The sequence below is a fragment of the Lycium ferocissimum genome, chromosome 4, assembly GCF_029784015.1.
Source record: "Lycium ferocissimum isolate CSIRO_LF1 chromosome 4, AGI_CSIRO_Lferr_CH_V1, whole genome shotgun sequence".
Taxonomy (NCBI): Eukaryota; Viridiplantae; Streptophyta; class Magnoliopsida; order Solanales; family Solanaceae; genus Lycium; species Lycium ferocissimum.
In genome coordinates, this window is record NC_081345.1 from 9293720 (window position 1) to 9316135 (window position 22416).

At 37.3% G+C, this 22416-nt stretch overlaps 1 protein-coding gene across 3 annotated transcripts; it reads right to left on the minus strand.

The window, feature by feature from the left end:
• Positions 1-17436: 17436 nt before the first annotated feature.
• On the minus strand, positions 17437-22323 carry LOC132051513 (uncharacterized). Of its 3 annotated transcripts, none has more exons than XM_059442642.1 (4): positions 22148-22323; positions 21676-21733; positions 18408-18884; positions 17437-18003 (listed from the first exon to the last, which is right to left on the minus strand). In XM_059442642.1, the coding sequence occupies exons 2-4, from the start codon at positions 21681-21683 to the stop codon at positions 17739-17741; spliced, it is 750 nt and encodes a 249-aa protein (XP_059298625.1). In that variant the 5' UTR covers positions 21684-21733; positions 22148-22323; the 3' UTR covers positions 17437-17738. The 3 variants fall into 3 exon arrangements, with proteins under 3 accessions (XP_059298625.1, XP_059298626.1, XP_059298627.1); XM_059442643.1 differs by having other exon boundaries at positions 22205-22318; XM_059442644.1 differs by lacking the exon at positions 22148-22323 and adding an exon at positions 21968-21992.
• Between the last annotated feature and the right edge of the window lie 93 nt (positions 22324-22416).

The following is a 22416-nucleotide window of genomic DNA, read 5'->3' on the forward strand; positions in this document are numbered from 1 at the left end:
AGCATGCCACAGCAGTGGCACCTCGCTTGGATAAAGTTCCGAGATTCGAGGCTTCTTCCAGGCCGATGATGACCGGTGAGGAGCATGATTTATTTTGGAGGTTTACTAAAATGAAGCCTCCGATTTCTATGGTACTGAGTTAGAGGATACGTACGAGATCATTATAGATTGTCACGAGAGGCTCTATAAGATGAGGGCTGTGGACAAGTATGGTATTGAGTTTGTGACCTTCCAGTTCTTGGGTGATGCCAAGTTGTGGTGGAGGGCATATGTGGAGTGCAAGCCAATGGGGTCACCTCCGTTGACTTAGGTTCAGTTATATTTAGTGTTTCTAGATAAGTATGTTCCATATACTCTGAGGGACAGGAGGAAGGATGAGTTTGATAATATTGATCAAGGGAAGTCGTCTGTTGCTGTTTATGAGTCTCATTTCCATTCCTTGTCCCGATATGCTCTTCAGTTGCTGCCTATTGAGGAGGAGAGGATTAGGCGTTTAGTGAAAGGATTGAACACTGGACTTCAGCTATCAGCACTTCAGCTTGTAGCCACTGGGCTTCATTCCAGGAGGTAGTGGAGCATGTCCGTGTTGTTGAGAGGATTAAACAGGAGAGTCATGCAAAGTAGGTAGAGAAGAAAGCCCGAAGGGGTGGAATTTTAGCAACTCCTTCACAAGGGGTCAAAATTCGCAGGTGTATTTAGGGCGTCCGGTTCAGTCTTCCATGAAGGTGTTTGTTGGGGTCCCATCAGGGGCCAATTGTTATTCTTTGAGTCAGCATGGGGGTTATCTTTGCTTTATCAGCTTCTGTTCAGCGAACTACGCTGGACCGTTCTTGTTACTAGTACGTGAGCCAGGGCATATTAAGAGGTTTTGTCCCAGACTCAGACAGGTATGCCACCTGATCGTGACATTGACTTCCAGATTGATTTATACCTAGGGACTCATCTATCTCTATTCTACCTTATAGGATGGCGCCAACAGAATTAAGAAAATTAAAAGACCAGTTGCAACATCTCTTGAGTAAGGGGTTTATTTTCCCGAGCGCTTCTTCTTGGGGTGCTCCTGTGTTTTTTGTTAAAAAGGACGGGTCTATGCGTATGTGTACTGATTACCGTCAGCTGAATAAGGTCACTATCCGAAATAATTATCCTATTCCCCATATTGATAACTTGTTTGATTAGTTACAGGGAGCTTATGTGGTCTCTAAAATTGACTTAAGGTCAGGGTATCACCAGTTAAAGATTCGAGCAGAAGATGTTCCTAAGACAGCCTCCAGGACTAAGTATGGCACTATGAGTTCTTGGTTATATCTTTCAGGCTTACTAATGCCCCAGTTGCGTTCTTGGATTTGACGAACAGCGTGTTTAAGCCTTATTTAGACTCTTTTGTGATAGTGTTCATTGATGATATCCTGGTATATTCTAGAAGTAAGGAGGAGAATGAGAAACATTTGAGGATTACTCTTGGGGTATTGTGGGAGAAGAGGTTGTATGTTAAGTTCTCCAAGTGTGAATTCTGGCTGTCTTCTGTGTCCTTCTGGGGAATGTAACTTCGAAAGAGGGTATTATGGTGGATCCGCAGAAAATTCAACCAGTCAGGGAATGGGCTAGGCCTACATCAGTGATCGAAATTCGTAGTTTCGTGGGTCTGGCTAGCTATTTCGTCCTTTTATGAAAGGGTTCGCCTCTATTGCGTCTCATTTGACCCGTTTGACTCAGAAAGAGGTACCGTTGCAGTAGTCCGACGAGTGTGAGGAAAGCTTTCGAAAGCTCAAGACATTGTTGACGACAGCTCCTATTCTAGCATTGCCCGTGGAGGGTAAGGATTGCGTTGTTTATTGTGATGCTTCACGCTCTGGTTTGGGTGCTATTGTGATGCAGGAAAAGAAGGTGATTGCTTACACTTCTAGGCAGTTGAAGGTGCATGAGAAGAACTATTCTACTCATGACTTAGAATTGGCAGCAGTGGTGTTTAAAATCTAGAGACACTACTTGTATGGGTTCCATTGTGAGGTGTACACTAATCATCCCAGCTTGAAGCATGTGTTCACTCAGAGGGATCTGAATTCTAGGCAGTGCAGATGGATGGAGCTGCTGAAGGATTATGACATCACCATTTATATCATCCTGGTAAGGCAAACGTGGTGGCCGATGTGTTGAGCAAGAAGTCAACTAGTATGGGAAGTCTAGATCGTTTGATCTCTTCGGAGCGTCCGTTAGCTAGAAAGGTTCAGACTCTGGCTAACAATTTTATGAGGCTGGATATTTCTAACACAGGCAAGGTGTTGGCTAGTGCTGAGGCTCGGTCATCATTTCTGGAGCAGATTAAGGCTAGAAAGTTTGAGGATACTAAGTTGTGTAAAATTCGTGACAAGGTGTTGCGTGGTGAAGCCAAGGAGGCCGTGATCAACGAAGAGGGGGTGTTACGAATTAAGGGACGAGTTTACGTGCCACGTGTAGGTGATTTGATCAAGACTATTCTAGCAGAAGCTCACAGTTCGAGGTATTCTATTCATCCTGGCACTACTAAGATGTATCGCGATCTGAGACGACACTACTGGTGGACTAGGATGAAGCGTGATATAGTGGAGTTTGTTGCTTAATGCTTCAACTGCCAACAGGTGAAGTATGAACATCAGAAACCTGGGGGTACACTTCAGAGGATGCCCATTCCCGAGTGGAAGTGGGAAAGAAGAGCTATGGATTTCGTAGTTAGTCTTCCGAAGACGTTGGGAAAGTTTGAATCTATCTGGGTTATTATTGACAGATTGACTAAGTCTGCTCACTTTATTCCGCTTCGGATAACTTATGACGCGGAGAAGTTAGCTAAGATCTACATTCGTGAGGTGGTTAGACTACATGGGGTTCCTATCTCCATCGTGTCCGACAGGGGCATAACGTTCACATCTCGATTTTGGGAGCATCTGCATGAGGAATTGGGTACAAGGTTAGACCTTATTACAGCTTTCCACCCTCAGACTGATGGGCTGTCCGAGCGGACTATTCAGGCTCTGGAGGATATGCTTCGGGCTTGTATGATAGACTTTGATACTCATTGGGATTAGTTCTTACCATTGGCCGAGTTCTCTTATAATAACGGCTACCACTCAAGCATCGACATGGCTCCATTTGAGGTGTTGTATGGGAGGAGATGTGTTACACCCCGGAAAATTTTGCGATACCAATACTGTAGACGGCTTAGTATGAGCTCAAGGAAGAGTAAAGTTATATAAGGATTAAGGATGAAGATTATATTATATGAGTATAATAATAATAATAATAATAATAATAATAATAATAATAATAATAATAATAATAATAATAATAATAATAATAATATATATATATATATATATATGACATTTGGAGACCGTATGGTGTAAATCAGTTAGTACGTTACTTGATGAATAGCCCTCGTAACCGTAAGTTAAGGTAGAGCCCACATGCCGGGATTTTATAAAGGACATATGAAAAGTTATATGAGTGGTAAAATACATAACCCCCCCCCCCCCCCCCCCCCCAACGTATACTTGGATTAATTATGACGCGCCGCCTTTGCGGGCGACCTATTACCCCCCGGCCTTATTTTTTACGTATTTTTGTACCATTTTTTGATCGCGTGGCAAAAAAAAAAATTGAAGCCAGTTGCACGGTGGAGAGTGTTGCACACTCTCGCCACATTGGTGCCACGCTCTTTGCCACATCCTTCGCCACTTTTCCTTTTTTTTTTCATTTGATTTTTCTTTTATTAATTATATTTACACTAATTAACCTCTAATTAACCATTAAACCATTAATTTTGCCTTGTTCATCACTAAACTCTTCTTCTTCATCACTAAACTCTTCTTCTTCTTCTTCTTCTTCATTTCAAGAAATCCATCAACCTATTTTCTTCCTCCATTAACACACACATACACACATTCAACCCATTTTCTTCCTCCATTAACAACACACATTCAACCTATTTTCTTGACCCATTTTCTTCCTCATTAACACACACACATTGACCCATTTTCTTCCTCCATTAACACACACATTCAATTTAATCATCAATCATAAAGAGCTTATTTTTAAGAAACATTCAACCCATTTTCTTCCTCCATTAACACACACACATTCAACACATTTTCTTCCTTCATTAACACACACATTCATTTGAAGGCAAATCAAACACCAAAATATCTCCTCCACCGAAATGGCATTATGTTTTAATGGGTCAGACCCATTTTCATATTGGTGTTGTTGCTGCTGCGGTGTAGCTGCTGCTGTGGCGGCGGTGGCGGAGGCAGTGTGGCGGTGGCGGCGGCGGTGGTTGAGGAGAAAGAAGAAGAAAGAGAAAAAGGAAAAAGAAGAAGAAAGAGAAAAATAAATTGCATTTAACAATTGAAATGTGGAAGAAAGGGAGGGTGGGGGTGGGTGAGAGGATAAAATATAAATAAATTTTTAAAAATTAATTTTTATTAAAATATAAAATATATTTTTACTGCTTTCACTCGCCATAATTTTTTTTTTTTGCCACGTCAGTCGAAAATGGTACAAAAATACAGAAAAAATAAGTCTGGAGGGGGGTAATAGGTCGCCCGCAAAGGTTGGGTGCGTCATAATTAATCCGAGTATACGTAGGGGGGAGTTTTTATGTACTTTCCCTTATATGAGTAGTACATGGAAAGTTGAGGAAGTCTTAAGAAGGACCCTTAAGCCAAATATGGGGACAAGCCCTCCAAAAGGATGATTTAAGGATGCGCTTTCGGACGATCTGACTTAAAGAGGCCAAGGCACCATTATAAGTTTGGAATTTGGAAAAACACCAAAAATGAAAGTTGTAGATAATTGAAATATCTTTCCAACCATAGGCCGTGGGCCCTCATACAATAGCGGAATCAAACGTTATGAGCATTTTAAGACAGACTGTCAGAGCAAAGGAATTTGCTCTGCGCGAACGCGCCCCAAGGTGGCGTGATCGCTCTGAGCAAATTTTAAGTCGGTCCAGGCAGACCCTGGACCGTTATAAAAAGGGGTCTACCCTTTATTTTACTCATCAAACACCCCAAACTCTCTCCAAAAATCTAGAGAATTCTCCTTAATTCCCAAGACCAAATTTTGAGCCCAAATCAGGTATAATTTTCGAATTTCGGTCCAGACAGCGTATAGTTGCGATTATAAAATCGTATAGCGGAATGCTTTGGCTCAAGTTCAAGAATAAAAGCGAAGATATATCAATAATATTTGGAGTAAGGTATGAATCTCTTATCATTAATGTTAATTTCGATTTAATTATGGAGGTAAAGTCGTTAAATAATTGTATAACGAGTTGGTTAGCTATGAAAATTGGAAAACACCGTGTAGGGTGTTTTATGGAATATTTTGGTGTTGATAATGATGTTATTGTCATTGTTGTCGTTGTTGTTGTTGTTGTTGTTGGTTGTTGAATTATAATTTCGGGCTAGGCATATAAACAGGGGAGATGCTGCCCGAATTTCGGCAGATTTTAAGGAGATTAAATTTGAAGGCTTAAGATAAGTATATAACAATGGGCCTAACCATAGTATGAATGGTCTTATATGTAGATTGTGAGACCGGATAAATGTGGGAAAGCCGAGACATGAATTTTCAGGTATGTTAAGGCTCGTCCCTTTCTTTCAAAAGGCATGATTCTTATATTATTGTCTTCCTTATATTTTCATGACCTTCTTACATCCCATGAGTTGAAAGCTCGAGATTATTAAGAGCTCCGTATGAGATAGAGATGAGATGTGTTTTATGATAATAATAATAATGATGATGACTCTATTTCTAAAGATTCCAAAGTTTATGAATTGACGCTTTATGAGATTTATGATCTTATTTTATGTTTCCCTTGATGTTATTCATTATTGATAGTCTCGTCTCATAATGCTAGTTCCTTCAAGGTGAGACATGACGATCATGATGTTCCATAATACAATCGGAGGTTACCGACCTTATGTCACTCCGATAAAGTTACAGTTTTTACTTAAGCTCCTATGCATGCTTCATGTTAGGTATATGATGATGATTATACCGTTCCTAGATGGTCGGGCAACACCGCTAAGGCGGGCGGCTTATAGATAATGATGATTACACCGTGTCTAGATGGCCGGGCAGCACCGCTAAGGCGGGCGACTTATTACACTGTGTCTATATGGCACGGGCAGCACCACTAGTGGGCGGCGTGAGATGATTACCCCGGATGCTGGTGACCCGGACGCGGGCTAATGATGTTATTGATTCAGACAGTTTATGTATGTATGTGTGATATGTTCTAAAGGTAAAAGTGAGCATGCATGATTCCGCCTCAAGAGGCAAGCAGTTACAGTTATCCTTTCTTCTTTGTATACTTCCTTATTCTGTTATCATATATGCCTTACATACTCAGTACATTGTTCGTACTGACGTCCTTTCTTTTATGGACGCCGTGTTCATGCCCACAGGTAGACAGGGAGACGGTGTAGATCCTTAGGAGTCATACCAGCATACACAGGAGAACTCTACTACTCCGGAGTTGCCACTATTGTTATATTTTTCTTTGGCGTACATATTTGGGCATGGCGGGGTCCTGTCCCGTCCTTATGATCTCAGTACTCTAGTAGAGGCTCGTAGATACTTATGTGTGGGTGATAGATGTTATGATACTTCTTTAGCCTATACCTTGTATATCATTTTGTAGCCTATGTATGCACACATACTTTGGGAGATATTTGGAGATTGTTTCATGATAAGTCTGGTGTTGAGAATGATGTATGTTCAGGCTAAGTATGATAGACAGCATGATAAGTGGTGCTCGGTAGTCAGCTCCGGGTACTCGTCGTGGCCCACTAGTTGGGTCGTGACAAGATGTAGGTCTCCTATTGGTTGGTTCGACGCATTTGAGGTAAGACCTTGGAGTACGGACCTTTTGAGGGAGTCATCAGAGAAGGTGAAGGTGATTCAATCTAAGCTTCTGGCAGCACAGAGTAGGCAAAAGGAGTATGTGGACTGTAAGGTCCAAGATCTTGAGTTTGGAGAGGGAGAGAAAGTGTTGTTGAAAGTCTCACCCATGAAGAGTGTGATGAGGTTTAGGAAGAAGGGAAAGCTTAGTCCGAGATTCATCGGGCCATTTGAGATTCTCAAGCATATGGGGGAGGTATCTTATGAGTTGACTTTACCTCCGAGCTTATCAGGCATTCATTCGGTATTTCACGTTTCGATGTTGAAGAGGTATCATGGCGATGGTTCATACATAATTCATTGGGGTTTGGTCTTGCTAGATGAGAACTTGACGTATGAGGAAGAGCCTGTTGCTATCTTAGATAGAGATTTTAGTAAACTAAGATCGAAGGAAATAGCCTCCGTGAAAGTTCAGTGGAAGAATCACCCAGTTGAGGAAGCTACTTGGGAAACAGAATCGGATATGCGTAGCAAGTATCCTCAGCTTTTCGCTGAGAAAGGTACCTTTTTTCTAGATTCCTCATCCTTGTCCGTTCGGGGACGAACGGTGTTTTAATTGGTATCTGATGTAACAACCCTCCCGATCGTTATGAAAAAGATCTAGGATCACCCTACCAAATAGAACCCCTCCAAAGGTAGAACGAGCTAATAGAAACTCGCATGTATAAATCTAAGAACTAAAAATTTGACTTGTTTGTGATTATTGTTTGATTTTGTTGAGTCCATTGGGGGTGACGTAGGAAATTAGACCTCCGTTGGGAATTTTGAGGCCACGGGTAATTCTGCATGATGTTTTTACATTAATGTACATGTTTGGTTTTTGTTTGTAAGGCCTCGGATGAAGTGTTGCATCATAGAGTGAAAAACTGTGAAAATTAGCCAGCCTACTGGCTCAGTGGTACCGCTGCGGCGGGGCTACTGTAGCGGCGGCCCTCTCATCACCATGGTCATCTGGGAAATGGGGTGTCCTCTATGACAGGCACTGGACTGCTGAAGCGGGACCGCTGCAGCGGGACCAGGCTCGCCACTGCGGAGGGATAGTTTTGGTATGGTCCGCTACGGCGGGCACTTGTCCTCTATAGCGGGACCGCTGCAGTTACGGTTGGACCTCTATAGCGACGGTTGGACCGCCGCAGCGGTCGATGGGGACATAATCTCAATTTTTAAACACTTAGTTCGGAATTCTTTATTCATAAAACTCCAAAACAGTTCCCCACAAGCACCTAGGGCGAAATTCTAAGCTAGGGCAAGAATATCCTTGAGAGGTAAGTCTCAACCATTCCTTCCATCATTACGCTTTCATCTCTATGATTATCATCCCTTTTATGGGTCTACAATGGTGAATTGGGAATAGTAACCCTAGAACTTAATAGACTTTCAATAGTTGGTGGGTTATGATTGTTATTGTGTGTTTATCATCTAATGGCTTGGGTTGTCACTTTCTAATCAAGAATTGAACCACTAAAGACATGAACTAAGTGAATTGAGACTTAGGATTTCATACAGTGACCATGTAAACTGCTTATAAGAGATAATTTGATTAAATAGCCTTGTAAACTGATAGTTCGTGGTTGTTAAGGCCAATGTTAGATTGATTTACACCTAGAAATCATTCACCCATTAGAATGGGAAAAAAAGGGAAAGGTGTTCATTGAATTGATTTTGTGACTAGAGTGATTGTGACTTATTTAGCATCTTAATTGCTAGACTTTGTGTTACACCTCAAAAATCTCTCGTTAGCGTACAGTGAATAGATTAACGAAGGGTATGACGTATACGATGTTTTGATAAGTAAGAAATAACATTTGATGATACTAAATGAGATTTCAAAAACATCTGAAGTAGGAGACGAAAGTTGTTAAGGAAAGTAAAGTATATGTTGCGTGTCGGGCAAGATTTACGAGTATCGAATTAATGAGAGTTTAATGACATTTTAGAGAAGAGTTATAACGTCCCTTATATTGTTAATGGGGTGTTAAACAAGTGTTAAGAAGGTTCCATAAGGATTGGAGATCAAACGAACGACGGAAATCATTTCAGGGTCAAAGGGGTTATACGACCGACTTATACGGTCCGTATAACATTATACGGTCCGTATAAGGGTCCGTATAACACCCATCAGAGATGATGTCTGCCCAGTGGTGAACCACGACCACTTATACGGGCCGTGTAATGTTCCACGGACCGTATAAGTGTCCGTGGAAGTCCCGACGGACTGATTAAGTTGCAAACATAAATACATGTTCCCACTTCATTAATTTCATTTCCCACATTTCTTCATCTCTCTCAAGACCTCTAGAAGGTTCCATATACTTCATCCACAAGAATTCAAAGGAAATTGATGATCAACTTCATCAAACCAACAAAATCAAGAGTGTGAAACCCATTGAAGTTCATCTAAGTCAAGAAATCCCATTGGAAGTGGATTAGGGTTTTGGTGCAAGAAGAGTATCTCCACTCAAGGCTTGTTCCTACACTATCTAAGGTAAGTTTTATGGTATTCTCATGTTGTTTAAGGTCTTGAGAAGTTGAAACACTTGGATTATAGAAGAAAATAGGAAATGGGTCATAAATATGGCAATAGTGTCATTTTTTAATAGAAGCTTGGATTGAATTGTGGATATTGATATGTTGTGATTATGAATATTTTATGAATGACATTTAGAACATGGAATGAGGATTATATGTGAAAGAACATGATAGTGAACTATGATCATGATTTTGGAGAATTGAAGTGAAATTGTGAAATGTGGATAATGTAAGTGAATGATGATTGTTGTTTATGATATTATAATTGTTGTTATGAATGTTTGGGAGTTGATGTGGAATACGGAGGGAGTCATAAAAACAAAGGAAATGCTGCCCAATTTTCTCTAGCTTAGTAAGCACGTTCTTGTAATTATTTAGCTAATGTCGATATGAATTCTCTTGAAGGTGGAACGTGTGCATTAAAGGAGAACGAGCAAGCGATAGAATAATTAAACGGAAAAGGTATGTGAGGCTAGTCCTTTATTTCTAAGGCATGAATCTTATGGCATGAATTTCCTCCTTCTTCATGAATGTCCTATCTTCAAGGAAACTAAGAGTCCTTGTTCATGAATAGTCATATGAGATAAGAAATACACTATGAGTACGATAATGATGCTTTCTATAATCTATTGATGTTGTTCATTATATACACCCACCTTATATGCTAATTCCTTCAATGTGAGGCAGAATGTCTATGAACGCTCCATAATGTAATTGGGGGTTCACGACCTTATGTCACCCCGATATAGCGATAGTTGCTTTCAAGTTCTAATGTATATTTTGACGATAAATGTATAATGATGCTAAGTCATGATATGCCTATAAGATGAATAGTAATGATAAGTCTATGATATGTACGATGATATAATTCCACCGCGCCTAAATGGCCGGACATGTCACCACGAAGGCGGGCTGCGTACGATTACACCGTGCCTAAATGGCCGGGCATGTCACCGTTAAGGCGGGCTGCTATGTTTACACCGAGCCTAGAGGGCCAGGCATGACACCACTAGTGGGCGGCATATGATAGTTACTCGGATGCGGGTTAACGATGATGATGTACATATGATAAGATGATGGATATATGATATAATGATGTATATGCTATGGTAATACACATGATATGCTTATGTATGATATATGTATGAAATGTATCCACACTTAAAAGCACGCGGGTTATATTTTCATCCTATGACTCATGATTTCTCTGTTATGTTCATTTCATTCATGCCTTACATACTCAGTACAATGTTCGTACTGACTTCTGTTTTCTTTGGACGCTGTGTTCATGCCCACAGGTAGATAGGGAGGCGCTCCAGACTCGTCGGAGCTATTAGCTGATTTGAGAGCACTCCATTTTTCGGAGGTGCCATTGATTATTCTTTTGGTATATATGTATATGTATGTTTGGGCATGAAGGGGTCCTGTCCCGTCCCTATGTTTAGCACTCCAGTAGAGGCTCGTAGATACATAGTGTGGGTAGTATGGTCTCACGAGTTTCTCTTTGTATATATATATATATTATTATAGCCGGAGGGCTCATGTATATAAAATGAATATGTTTTAAATGAAAATAGTTTTCCATGATTATGAGCATAAGAAATATGAATGAGAGTAGATGAGTAATAGAATGAGTGGTGCTCGGTGGTTAGACTCGGGTGCCCGTCATGGCCCTAGTTGGGTCGTGACACTTTGAGCGTTCTAAGGCGTTACGGAAGGGAAAGGTCTATAGCGGAGTAATCTGCATTGATCCAGCTCTACAGTTGAGGTAGGTTACGGTCTACTTGAGTTAGAATTTGATTATTTGATTGTATGCGATGTAAAATCGATAGAAGAAAGCATGTCTAGTCTTCAAGCATAATGTGTGTGGTTCAAATTCCTATATGCTATTGATTGAGTGATTATGTAGGCTTAGTGCCACTATTCGATATGTTGGGACCTACAGGTTGATGATGTTGTGGTGAGAAGTTAATATAATCTTCTTGGTGAAATTGAGGTACAAAATGATAAATCGATTATGAAAGCGATGTGACAATAAATATGTATATATATATATATGAAAAGGCTCATTTGACCGGGGGTGAGGATGAGACCTAGATATGAACAGACACATTTGATCGAGGGTGAGGATGTGGCCTAGTTGTAAGTTTGGGTCCGAGGAGTGAATCCGAAACGAGTAGTACATGGACAACATGGGTCCCCTGCAGGTCATGACTATTGGGCAATGACACCAATTAGCATGTGTGTACACGAGTGGTCAGTGATTGAGTATTGAGATTGTTGTCGGTAGACTTATTTCCATTGTTTGCTTTAGTTGACTTGATTCTTGATATCATTGGCTGACTTGATTGTGAATATCCTTGGTTGACTTGTTGTTGGGTTATTTGATTATTTGTTGTTGACTGGTCTGTCTATTTTATTGATTTTATGATTCATGCATGATACTAATATTAGTCGGCCTATGATATCTACCGGTACAGTGTTTGTCGATACTACTTCTTGCCGCATTCTTTTGAGTGCGATTGTTATCCGGACCTGTACCCGACCTCATATTTAGCGTTGAGGCCATTCTTGACAGATTGAAGGTGAGCTTTTATCCATGCCGAGGTCGAGAAGATCTTCTTTTTTTCCTAATGTCTATTTTAAGTTCCGGACATTGATGGTTATTTATTTCAGACAGTATACATTCCTTAGACATGTTTTGGATTTAGAGTCCTTGTACGGTGACTTTCGGATTTTGGGGTCGTAATAGTTAAGACTTCCGCATTTACGATTATTATTTTATGGCATGACTATTTATTGATTTATCTTGTGTTTAACTGTTATGAATTGATTAACTAAAAATGGATTGAATGAGTAGATGGTAGGCGTATTGGTTCGCCCACTAGGAGTTAATGTGGGTGCCAGTCATGGCGGGTTGGGTCGTCAGCTGGGCAGCTAGCGCTTGGGATTAGTTTGGACCGAAAGGCCACCTCACGGTATTAAGTCCAAAATGGCCTTTTTGATTTATTTTTTTTTTTTTTTTTTTTTTTTTGGTGGCCTCTCAATGTCCTTTTCCCAAAATAAAATGATAAAATTCATTAATTATTAAAAAGAATTGGGGCCTCAAGTTTTTCGGGCCTAAGCAAAGCTTTACTATCTCCTTTTTGAGTCACCCCTGCTTGTACTTTGGTAATTTATGAGATATATTTGCAATGAATTATTTAAATTCATTTCTTTCTACAGCAATTATCATTTTAAGTACGGAAAAGGGCCAAAATTACCCCTGAACTTTGAAAAATAGTTCATCCATACCCTTCGTTATACTTTAGGGCCAATTATACTTACTACGGTTATACTTATGGGGTCAATTATATATACGTCTGCTTGTTGCCACGTGGCATCATCTGTTTTCAAATTATTTTACCCTCAAATAATTTTTCTTCACTAAAATAACTCAATCAGACCCGAATTTTTTTTTTTTTTAAAGAAAAAAAATAATACGTTTTAATTATTTTTATATTTTTTTTGGAAAAATTATCCGTATTATTTTTGCCGAAAAAAAAAATCGCCTGATTGAGTTATTTTAATGAGTAAAAAATTATTTGAGGGTAAAATAATTTGAAAAATAGGATGATGCCACGTGGCAACAATTAGGCAAGAGAGGGTATAATTGACCCCATAGTATAACCGTAAGGGATAATTACCTAAAAATATAGCGAAGGTATTTGAATCGAACTATTTTTGTTGCAGTACTTTTTATTTCTTCCGTTTTAAGTATATGGACATTGTCGCAAGAGTACTCAGAGAAATAGACAAACATGTAACGTAAATCTCACGGCCAAATCTTCAAAGCAAAAACCAAAATCGAAGAAAAATAACAAAAGTTTCTAAACAAAAAATTGTGACATTCTAAATAGGGATGTACATTTGGTCGCCATGGTCCAACTCTTTTTGCTTAATAACAAGTAAACTAAACATTATCTCGATTAGTTTTTAAAACTTTAGCACAAACCAGATAGAAAAAATTGGCCTGTCAATTTAATTTGTTCAATTTTCAGTTTAGTGTGGATTTACCCTTACCTTAGCAGGTTAAACCCAACTTGATCATCGCATGTCGTGTTCCCACTAAAATCTTACTATATAATCTATATATAATATAAAGCTAGGCAATAAGAGAGTGATGTGGCACCTCTCTTAGGTCACCATTGCTATTTATTTTTTTGGTCAATTTTTTGGCCTTTTTCTCGTATATTTCCCTCAAAATATTTGCTGAAAAATAACATCTCTATCAATAAGTCTATAATTGTATACATTTATTGCTGAATTAAAAGGGAAATTACATTTAAGAATATGAACTCTTTCAGTTACTATAGATTTTTGCCTTTTTCTTCTTATGCACCTTTGAAAACTGTTGTATCAAAATACCCGACAGCCATCTCTTTTTAAAAAGTTACTCGAGTTACTACAGCAAATATATATATATATATATATGTATTAAAGCTAGGCATAAATAAGGTGATGTGGCACCTCTCTATGGCCACAATTCATATTTATCTATTTTCTCCTTTTTTTGGTCATTTCTCTTATTTTCCATGTCAAATATTCTATTTTTTCCATCCGTTTCGAAAGTAACATATTTATTCAATTAGTTTTATAACGAAGAAACTTCACCACGTAATTATATGGAAGTTGAAATGGTACATCTTCTATAATATCTTCTGTAACCGACACTACATTAATCCTGTACACTAATTCTTATTCATTTTGCTTTGATGAACTTAGAGGATAAAAATGATTGGTTTCAATGGCTATCCCATGCCGTTGTTGGTTCATTTCATTCTTCCGGTTTAGAAGTGTTCCAATCCTTCAATCCTTAGTTATCATCTAAATTTTATTCTCACATTTTTTACTTCACTTATTGTTTTTATGTGGAAGTTGTTCAGCATTATTTCAGCGCTACCGACTCCTTCTAACTGTGCTAGGTCTCCGATCCTTAGCTTTTCAGTGCACTATCTATTTTAATTTGCAGTCACTCTGGAGGCTGGTGACTCGTGTTTCTGACTTGACAAAAGCAGCATATTATGTGGAGGATGGGAAAACACACATGGGCAAAGGAAAACTTAAATTCTTTTGGCAAATTAATCTTTTTTCCTATTTTATTTTTCGCAGTGAGAAACATTGTTGATGGATCATAATTGTCTTGGTGATTGCTCACATATCCTTCAGCATATGGAATTATAAAAGCATCATGACTTTGAATGGAATATAAATTAAACATGCTGCTAAATCTTCAATTTATAATGTTATTTCCTCTACTATTTTTTTCAGGAAAGTTCCTATGCACCATCTACCCATATTTTCTCTATTGATTCAAGTTGTTCTTTCTATCTTAATAGTGGTTGTCTATTGTGATGCTTATCTTAGTTCTTGATGAAATAACATATTGTCTTATGTTCTATGGATATCAACTCTATGTAGCAGCACTGTCATATGAATTGTGTGTTCTGTTTAGAAAATTCCAATGAATGCATAAGTAAGAATTACTTTGGTGGTTGCGTGATACTTGTACAGTTTTGTCGTCTCTGGAATTAGTGCTCGATTCATTTGTGTAGCCCTTTAGGTCAACTCTATTTAACTTCCTTTTCCATCTATTTATCTTTTTTTTTTTTTTTAATAAAAAATTTTAAAGGCAATTTTTTAGGCGATGTAACCATGTAGTAATATGAAAATAGTAGAAAGAACTTGCAGAAAGAATAGAAAAGGAGGAAGACAAAGATGTTACTAAAAAACTTAGCAAGGGAAGACGCCAATGAAGAAATTTTTCAAAAGAAGGATTAAAACAGAATCACAATTTCTAAATTGATTATTGAAAAATTTAGTGAAATTTTAACTCAGATAAGGGAGGCATCTGATCAAGCTTCAAGCCTCTCTTTTTATCTAATTCCCTAGCTCCTTTATTACGTAAGTAATCTTTTTTGGGGGGGTTTCCCCTCATTTTTAATACAAAACTCGATAATCCCATATTTGTATAACTATTTTCCAATTTTTTGACAACTGATCGTTCAAAGAGAATAACTTCACTCCCTCTAATTTTTTAGAAATAAAGAGTAATTCACAAATTAGTACTTAAAATACATGAAAAGGATGAAGGTTTAAGTTACGAACAACTATTATGAGATTTTTTTTGCTTAGGGCTTTTTTGTTGTTGTGATAGCTGAAACAATGTCATTTTTATTTTTTCCGTCTAAAACAATCGAGTAGGTGATGTTTTTTAAAGTTTTGCTTTTTCATGCATTTGGGTTGCATTATTAAATTTATATATTTTGGTTACATAGTTTTCGAAAAAACCTACCCTTTTCATTATACATGAAGATTGTTATTTCTTCTATCTAAACAAAAATCTTCAAAAACATCATTTTGTAAATTTATTGACGATGTTTTACATGCCTGTGCGAAGCGCGGGCAACTTCACTAGTTTTCTTAATAATCACCTCTTAGTTACGGCCTACGAACTTACGGCTAATGATAAACTGTAACTGATTGAAAACACATATTCATTAGGTAGGTTACATAGGTAATGAACTTTCCATTTTCACTTCTTTATTGTATAACTTTTCATTATTGTATTATTTATTTGGGTTTACGAATAACCCAATGGTAGAAGGCGCTAATATTGAGATTTGTAAAATATGACGAGACTGATTGAAACTACCGGAAGTGTTTTCAAGAGCCAAATTTCACATTACTACACTTCAAAGAAGAGAAGAAGCTATGATCTGAAAAGAAAAGCTCTACTATTTTAACTCTCTCTCCGGTAAAATTTCTATTTTTCTGAATTCTACTTGTAATAAAAGATGAACAACATCAGTGGTGCGGAGAAACAGCAACATATGAAGAAAGTGATGGAAATAGATGAGGAAGCACAAGGCGAAGGCGGCAGTTACCAACTTCTTATAAATTGAAATACTACTACCATGCCTCTCTTTTTTCCTTCTTTTTGACATATAACACTCAAGAGGAATTAGCATATCAGATTAGTATTTATTTCTTGTATTTCCTTTCAAGTGTTGATTTCTTTACTTACAAATTATTTTTGTCAAAAATTTATATTTATAATGTGAAGTGTAGCGAAGATATGGTAGAATAATGAAAAGGTGCTTGATTATTAAAGATCAATTTTGTTTCATAAAAATTATACGACACTAATCATTCAGACGTATTTTTATTCTTTTAATCATCTCGCGGGTTAAATATTTTATAAACAACATTTAAATAAAAAAGATAAGGTTTGAAGATATATATTAGATACTTTTTATAATGAACGTTAATTTTATTGAGGTTGTTCTTTTCTTCTATATTTTAGTATTTTCATATATATAGATTTTAAATTTTTCGCATGTATACCTTATTTTATATACATATATTTGGTATAATGAAAATTATATGTCTTTATCTCGATTAAATTTATAAAAAAGAAATCAGTGATTTCTAACGCGCGGTGCACGGGCAAATTTACTAGTAGGTGAATACCCAAAGCATGCAAATTTACTCAAGAAATAATAAGTGACTTTCTACCTTAGTCAAAAAATAACTGTTTATACTGTTTTTACAAGTAAATAGAAAAAGTTACAGTACATTGCTAAATGTTTTAAGACATAAAATCTCAATTAGATTCCTTGGCCTGGTCTCTTTAGTCGTTATTAGTAACAGCGAAATGGTTTCTTCCTCCAGAGAGGGTTTTATGGACAGTGGAGAAAAGGAATTCATCCATTGTGAGGATCCCTACAACCATAATTCAAGCCTCTGTGTGTACTTTCTTCTCCGAGCAAATGAAAGATAAATAAAGAAAAGCACGACAAGTGGGATATTATATTGATGAAAACTGATATAAGATGGTTTTAAATGGTTTAGCACGTCATGCTAAAACATTTTGACTCCAATTGGATGCAGTGCCAATTGATTTCAGATATACATCATGCAATATAAGTTGGAATTCTTGTTTGTACTTTCAACTGATCACAATCCTCAAATACCAAAGGAACTCTTGTTCATTCAACTCCTCCCATCTACTTTAAGAAAAGCTTTCACTTAATACCATTTACATTTCAATTTACTTGTTTGAACGAGTAAACCTTGTAAAGCAGGACTAAATCCAAGGACTGAATTTCTCTCTCTTCCCTAATTATTACAATTTCTCTTTAAACATTTATTGGTCTAGTACAAAGATCATGAATAATGGTACAAGCAAAGCTCTCTCTAATGAGAGAAGTACCATTCAGCAATCCTTATTTTTCTCCAGGACCAGCATTACGATTATCTTTCCCTCCCAACCACCCCTCGAATTTTGCTTCTTTATCAGCCGTAACTTCCTCATAGTTTTCTGATGAAGGGTGTAGTTGATCGGGGGTCATGCTTTTATTCACCTGCATCACTTGTAGCTCATTATTAGTTGGACTCGATAATGGCAACTCTTCATCATTGGCCTTTGAAACCCAGAACGAAAAACCCGCCTCTGCAGCTGATAATGCATTAGCTTTCTCTTTTGCTGACCTGAAATAGAAGCAAATGATCTCATTTCACTGGGTTCATCTGAAACCAATATTCCCTCTGTCCATGTTTGACTAAGCACACCTTTTAAGAAGCAATAAATAAAATGGTAATTTTACTATATCACCGCTAATTATTATATGTTGGGAAATGAATTGGAAATAACTATAGTACTAAATAATAAGGGTAAGATAGGTATAAGATGGTGGAGATCTATTTTTAGTATATTGGACAAGTAAAAGTGAATGGAGGGAGTATTTCTGACAATATATAAATATATACGAGCAAATTTACCAAAACGCAACAAATAATACACATTTTGAACCCATAATTTTAAAAGTTCACTGTAACCAATGCTATATAAGAACCTGAACCTATCAAGTTTAAATTTTAGATCTGCCTCTGACCTGAAAACGGTTGAGAGATAACCACTAGCCATCTCCCGGTCCCGTTCTGGACCTGTACTGCGACCCCGAGTGGCAGGACTCCAAGAACTAGTTCTCCCTATCTGAAAAGTCGAACCAGGGTGCCTTAGTAATCCTTTTTTCGGTTGCTTCTTCAACACGACCGCTAGAGAATGTCTCAGATCTTTAATCATCTCATTAGCAATTGGGGCGCCGATATCTTTCATTGACCTGATCACGGTGACAGAATCCTCTGAATCTTCTGCATGCAAAGTCACTTCACCAGATTTTTCCTCAATATCATTCTTGAGATTGGTAAGATTGGGCGCACTATGAGTATGTTGTTGAATGTAGAAAAGCCCCACGGAGGGTTCATTTGCAATGAACTTTATCATCTCTGCCAAGGATTCAGTTATCTCTGCAAAGCCATCCACTGCGGAAAATTCATGCATTCTCTTGAAGGCCAAAGGTTCATCATCACTGGTGGTACAAGAAAAAGTAAACAAAGTTAGCTATGAACACATTGCTATACCAGATTTCTTTTCCCGCAAATGTGAAGAAGCTGGTATTTAGGTATAAAATTTTTGCAGGATCAAGCGTAAGCATATACACTTCCAAAATGCCAAATAAGTTTTAATCTACTCATAGTTTTGACCCAACTCCAGTTGGAAACTGCAGTTTTCTTCAGTGAGAGCAGATAATTCATGCACTTAGGTTGAAGAGATACAATAAATGTGGCTTATTAATTAAAATATGCAGCAACTAGGCAACTATTGAACGATAGCTTTAAAGCAACAAAAACATGTCAACCTGAGTTTGAATTAGACATATAACATTCCTTGTCATTATGCTTTCTAAGAATTGATTGAAGTACATTACAAGTATTAATTAAAATATGCAGCAACTAGGCAACTATTGAACGATAGCTTTAAAGCAACAAAAACATGTCAACCTGAGTTTGAATTAGACATATAACATTCCTTGTCATTATGCTTTCTAAGAATTGATTGAAGTACATTACAAGTAATGTTCAAGTAATGTTGACCAGATCCTCATACTCAGAGGCATCATTGTTCATGCTACTTTTGTTTGAATCAGTAATTTAAGAAAATATACAGTGAAGAGACATCTTCAAATTAGCAGTTGAAAAGATCAATTAGAATCAATTAGAATGTTGATGCCCAGTTCACTTGAGGTACTTTAGTCCACATGATGTGACAATTAGGTACTAATACAGCATAATAGTAAGGTACTACCAAGGTGGTAGAGAGAAAAGAGACTCCATGTCATATGCATCATCAGCATCATGTAATATATATTGGCACAAATGTGGCTCACGATTATGAAGATGAGATTAACCGGATGCATAAGCAGTAAACCTAAAATCAATATGCAAGGATCCAGCATTTTAGATAAGTAAATATACAGTCTTACTATTTTTGATGCGTCTATTGTCTCTAATACTTCGATGTTCATATGAGTTTGCTGTCGTAACTGTTTCTTTTTTACATCATGCTTTGTTATGCTTTTATTGTATTTTGCGATGATTTCTTTACTTTTGTTAATTCTTATCTAACCTTTTTGAAATGCCTTTTCTTGAGCCGAGGGTCTATCGAAAACAGCCTCCCTACCTCCCAAGGTAGGGGTAAGGTCTGCGTACACCCAGACCCCACTTCGTGGGAATATACTGGGTATGTTGTTGTTGTTGTTGTACTATTTTTTATGCGTAAAAGTTGTCAGATTCCTTTCGAAGTTACTTCTTTTTGCTTCACTCAAAGAGCTCTTATTTTATTTGTAAATAAGTTAACATTTAATAGCTCACAACTGTGCTTAAAACAATAAAAAAGTTTCTTAAGAGGAAATGGGGAGACCAGACCGGGGGCGGATCTAGTGAATAAACTATGGGTTCAGTCGTTCAGATGAACCCAGTAGCTTCGGCTTAGGCCCTGTATATGTGTTAAAGACCCACTAAATAAGTACAGATAGCAATTTCACTGGGGCTTTAGTTTTCAGAACTGCTTTTTTTGGAAAGTAAAACATCAGGCCTGGCTCAATAACTCATGAAAGTATGCATAGAAATAGGACTGTGACACCTACTAAAGGAAAAGCAAAAGTCTCCAATAACATCATATACCTACAGATCCCTCCTAAAGTTAAGTCCTAATTGATCAGTGCTTGTTTAGTGTTTGTCTCTTGTTGAAAGGGAATAGTCGCATTCACGATATCATAAAACAATCTGAAATGGATTTTTGCAAATATTGTCCCTGGCACCGTCACTACTGTCTTGCTCCTTTTCATAAATTATTCCCACAGAAACTTTACAGGGAAATGCTTGAACTTGTGTACCAGGGAGCTCTTGTAATGTCGGAACAACGGAATACTCGTAAGGCACAACAAATGGTGGACGACCATACCTGCATGTATTTGTTGGACTATATGGAAACAGATGAATAGAAGATGTTTTGAAGGAAGCTAGAGCTCTATACAGAAATTCAAGATGACTAGGCTTTTTTCCTTCTTTTTTCTGGTTAAGACTTTTGGTGTAAAGAGGAATATTTAGCTGAAGCAGAATCTTTTTATGACTTTATAGAGGCCTTGTAAGAAGAACAAGGACATACTTTCGATTATAATTATGGAGATCAGCTATATATTAAAAATATTGTTACCTTCCTCAAAAAAAAAAAAAAAAAAACTTGTATAGACCAAACTGAAAACCAAATGGATCTGCTAGTGATTCGATTTCTAGCCATTCCTATCAGAACTAGCTAAACCAAACCGATGACCCTTCATGTGACACTCTTATCTACTAGTACCATTTAAAGTCAGAGTCAACTTGTCAAACAAAAGTTGTTCGGCCACAAAGACAGAGCGAGCAAGAGGTATTAGGCATTACACTTTTCCTTCAAATTATAAGTCAATCAGGATAGACCAAAGTGTTAATATGGACTGCTCAAGAATGTTAGCATGATTACTGAACATTAGGTCTCCTCCTAGATTTTGTTCACTACACTAAACCAACAGCATATCCTGACTCCATAAATCATCATTCCATGTTTCTTTCAATAATTATGGACTTGAATTGCAGCTTCTCATTATCCATAATGTCGCAACACACTAATATTCTTGTACAACAACTTGCAGTCTATTTAACAATATGGTCTTGAATGGATCGTCCGGGAGACATACATCAATTGGCCAAATGATTTTTTTAAGGAAAAATAAGGAGAAAAAAGGACACAGCTGTCTATTCAATTTTCTTTAATTATCTTACTTGAACATAGATCTTGGCCACTGAAAAAACAAATTGAAGTCGATATGACATGCACAACCTGCAGATTCAAGTAGGTAACTATCAGTTGACACACATAATTCGTATTTGGTAAATTTGCTAACTTTTCTTCAATTATGCAGAAAAAGAAGCATGCCTGAATATATTCTAAGTTCACTTTGAATTGTTATCTAAAAGTAAACTTGCTGACTGAACTGAAGTAAGCTAAAAAATTGTACTTCAATTTTGACTAATATTTGATTAGTCTATTGCATAGATTACAATTACAAGTAACCTGAAAGTCCTATAGCTTGTGCAAACTGCAACAACACAAAAATCAAAGCTCCATTTAAGAAAGAAACCTCAATTACCAAAAAGATTAAGGTAGAAAAAATAGGGGCAAAAGAAGTAATCTTTTATATATATTTTTTTTTTTAATAGAGAAGTTGCAGAAGTAAGAAATTATTTGACTTACGGATCAAGGTACAAAAGAAGCAAGTGGAGTATCAATTTTGGGAAGCCATCTTCTTACATTATAAGCTTCAGCTTGGTTCTGCTTGTTGCTGTATTTTCACATGTCTCACAAGTCACATCGTTCGGATAACTTCTCGTTTTTTGTGTGTTATTTGGCGCAAGTGATGACAACAGGGTTTAACAGACGACAGATAAAGACGAACTACTTTATGGGTCGGTTTGACATCATTCATGACTGTATACCTCAGTTATGATAAAGATAAACCGCGA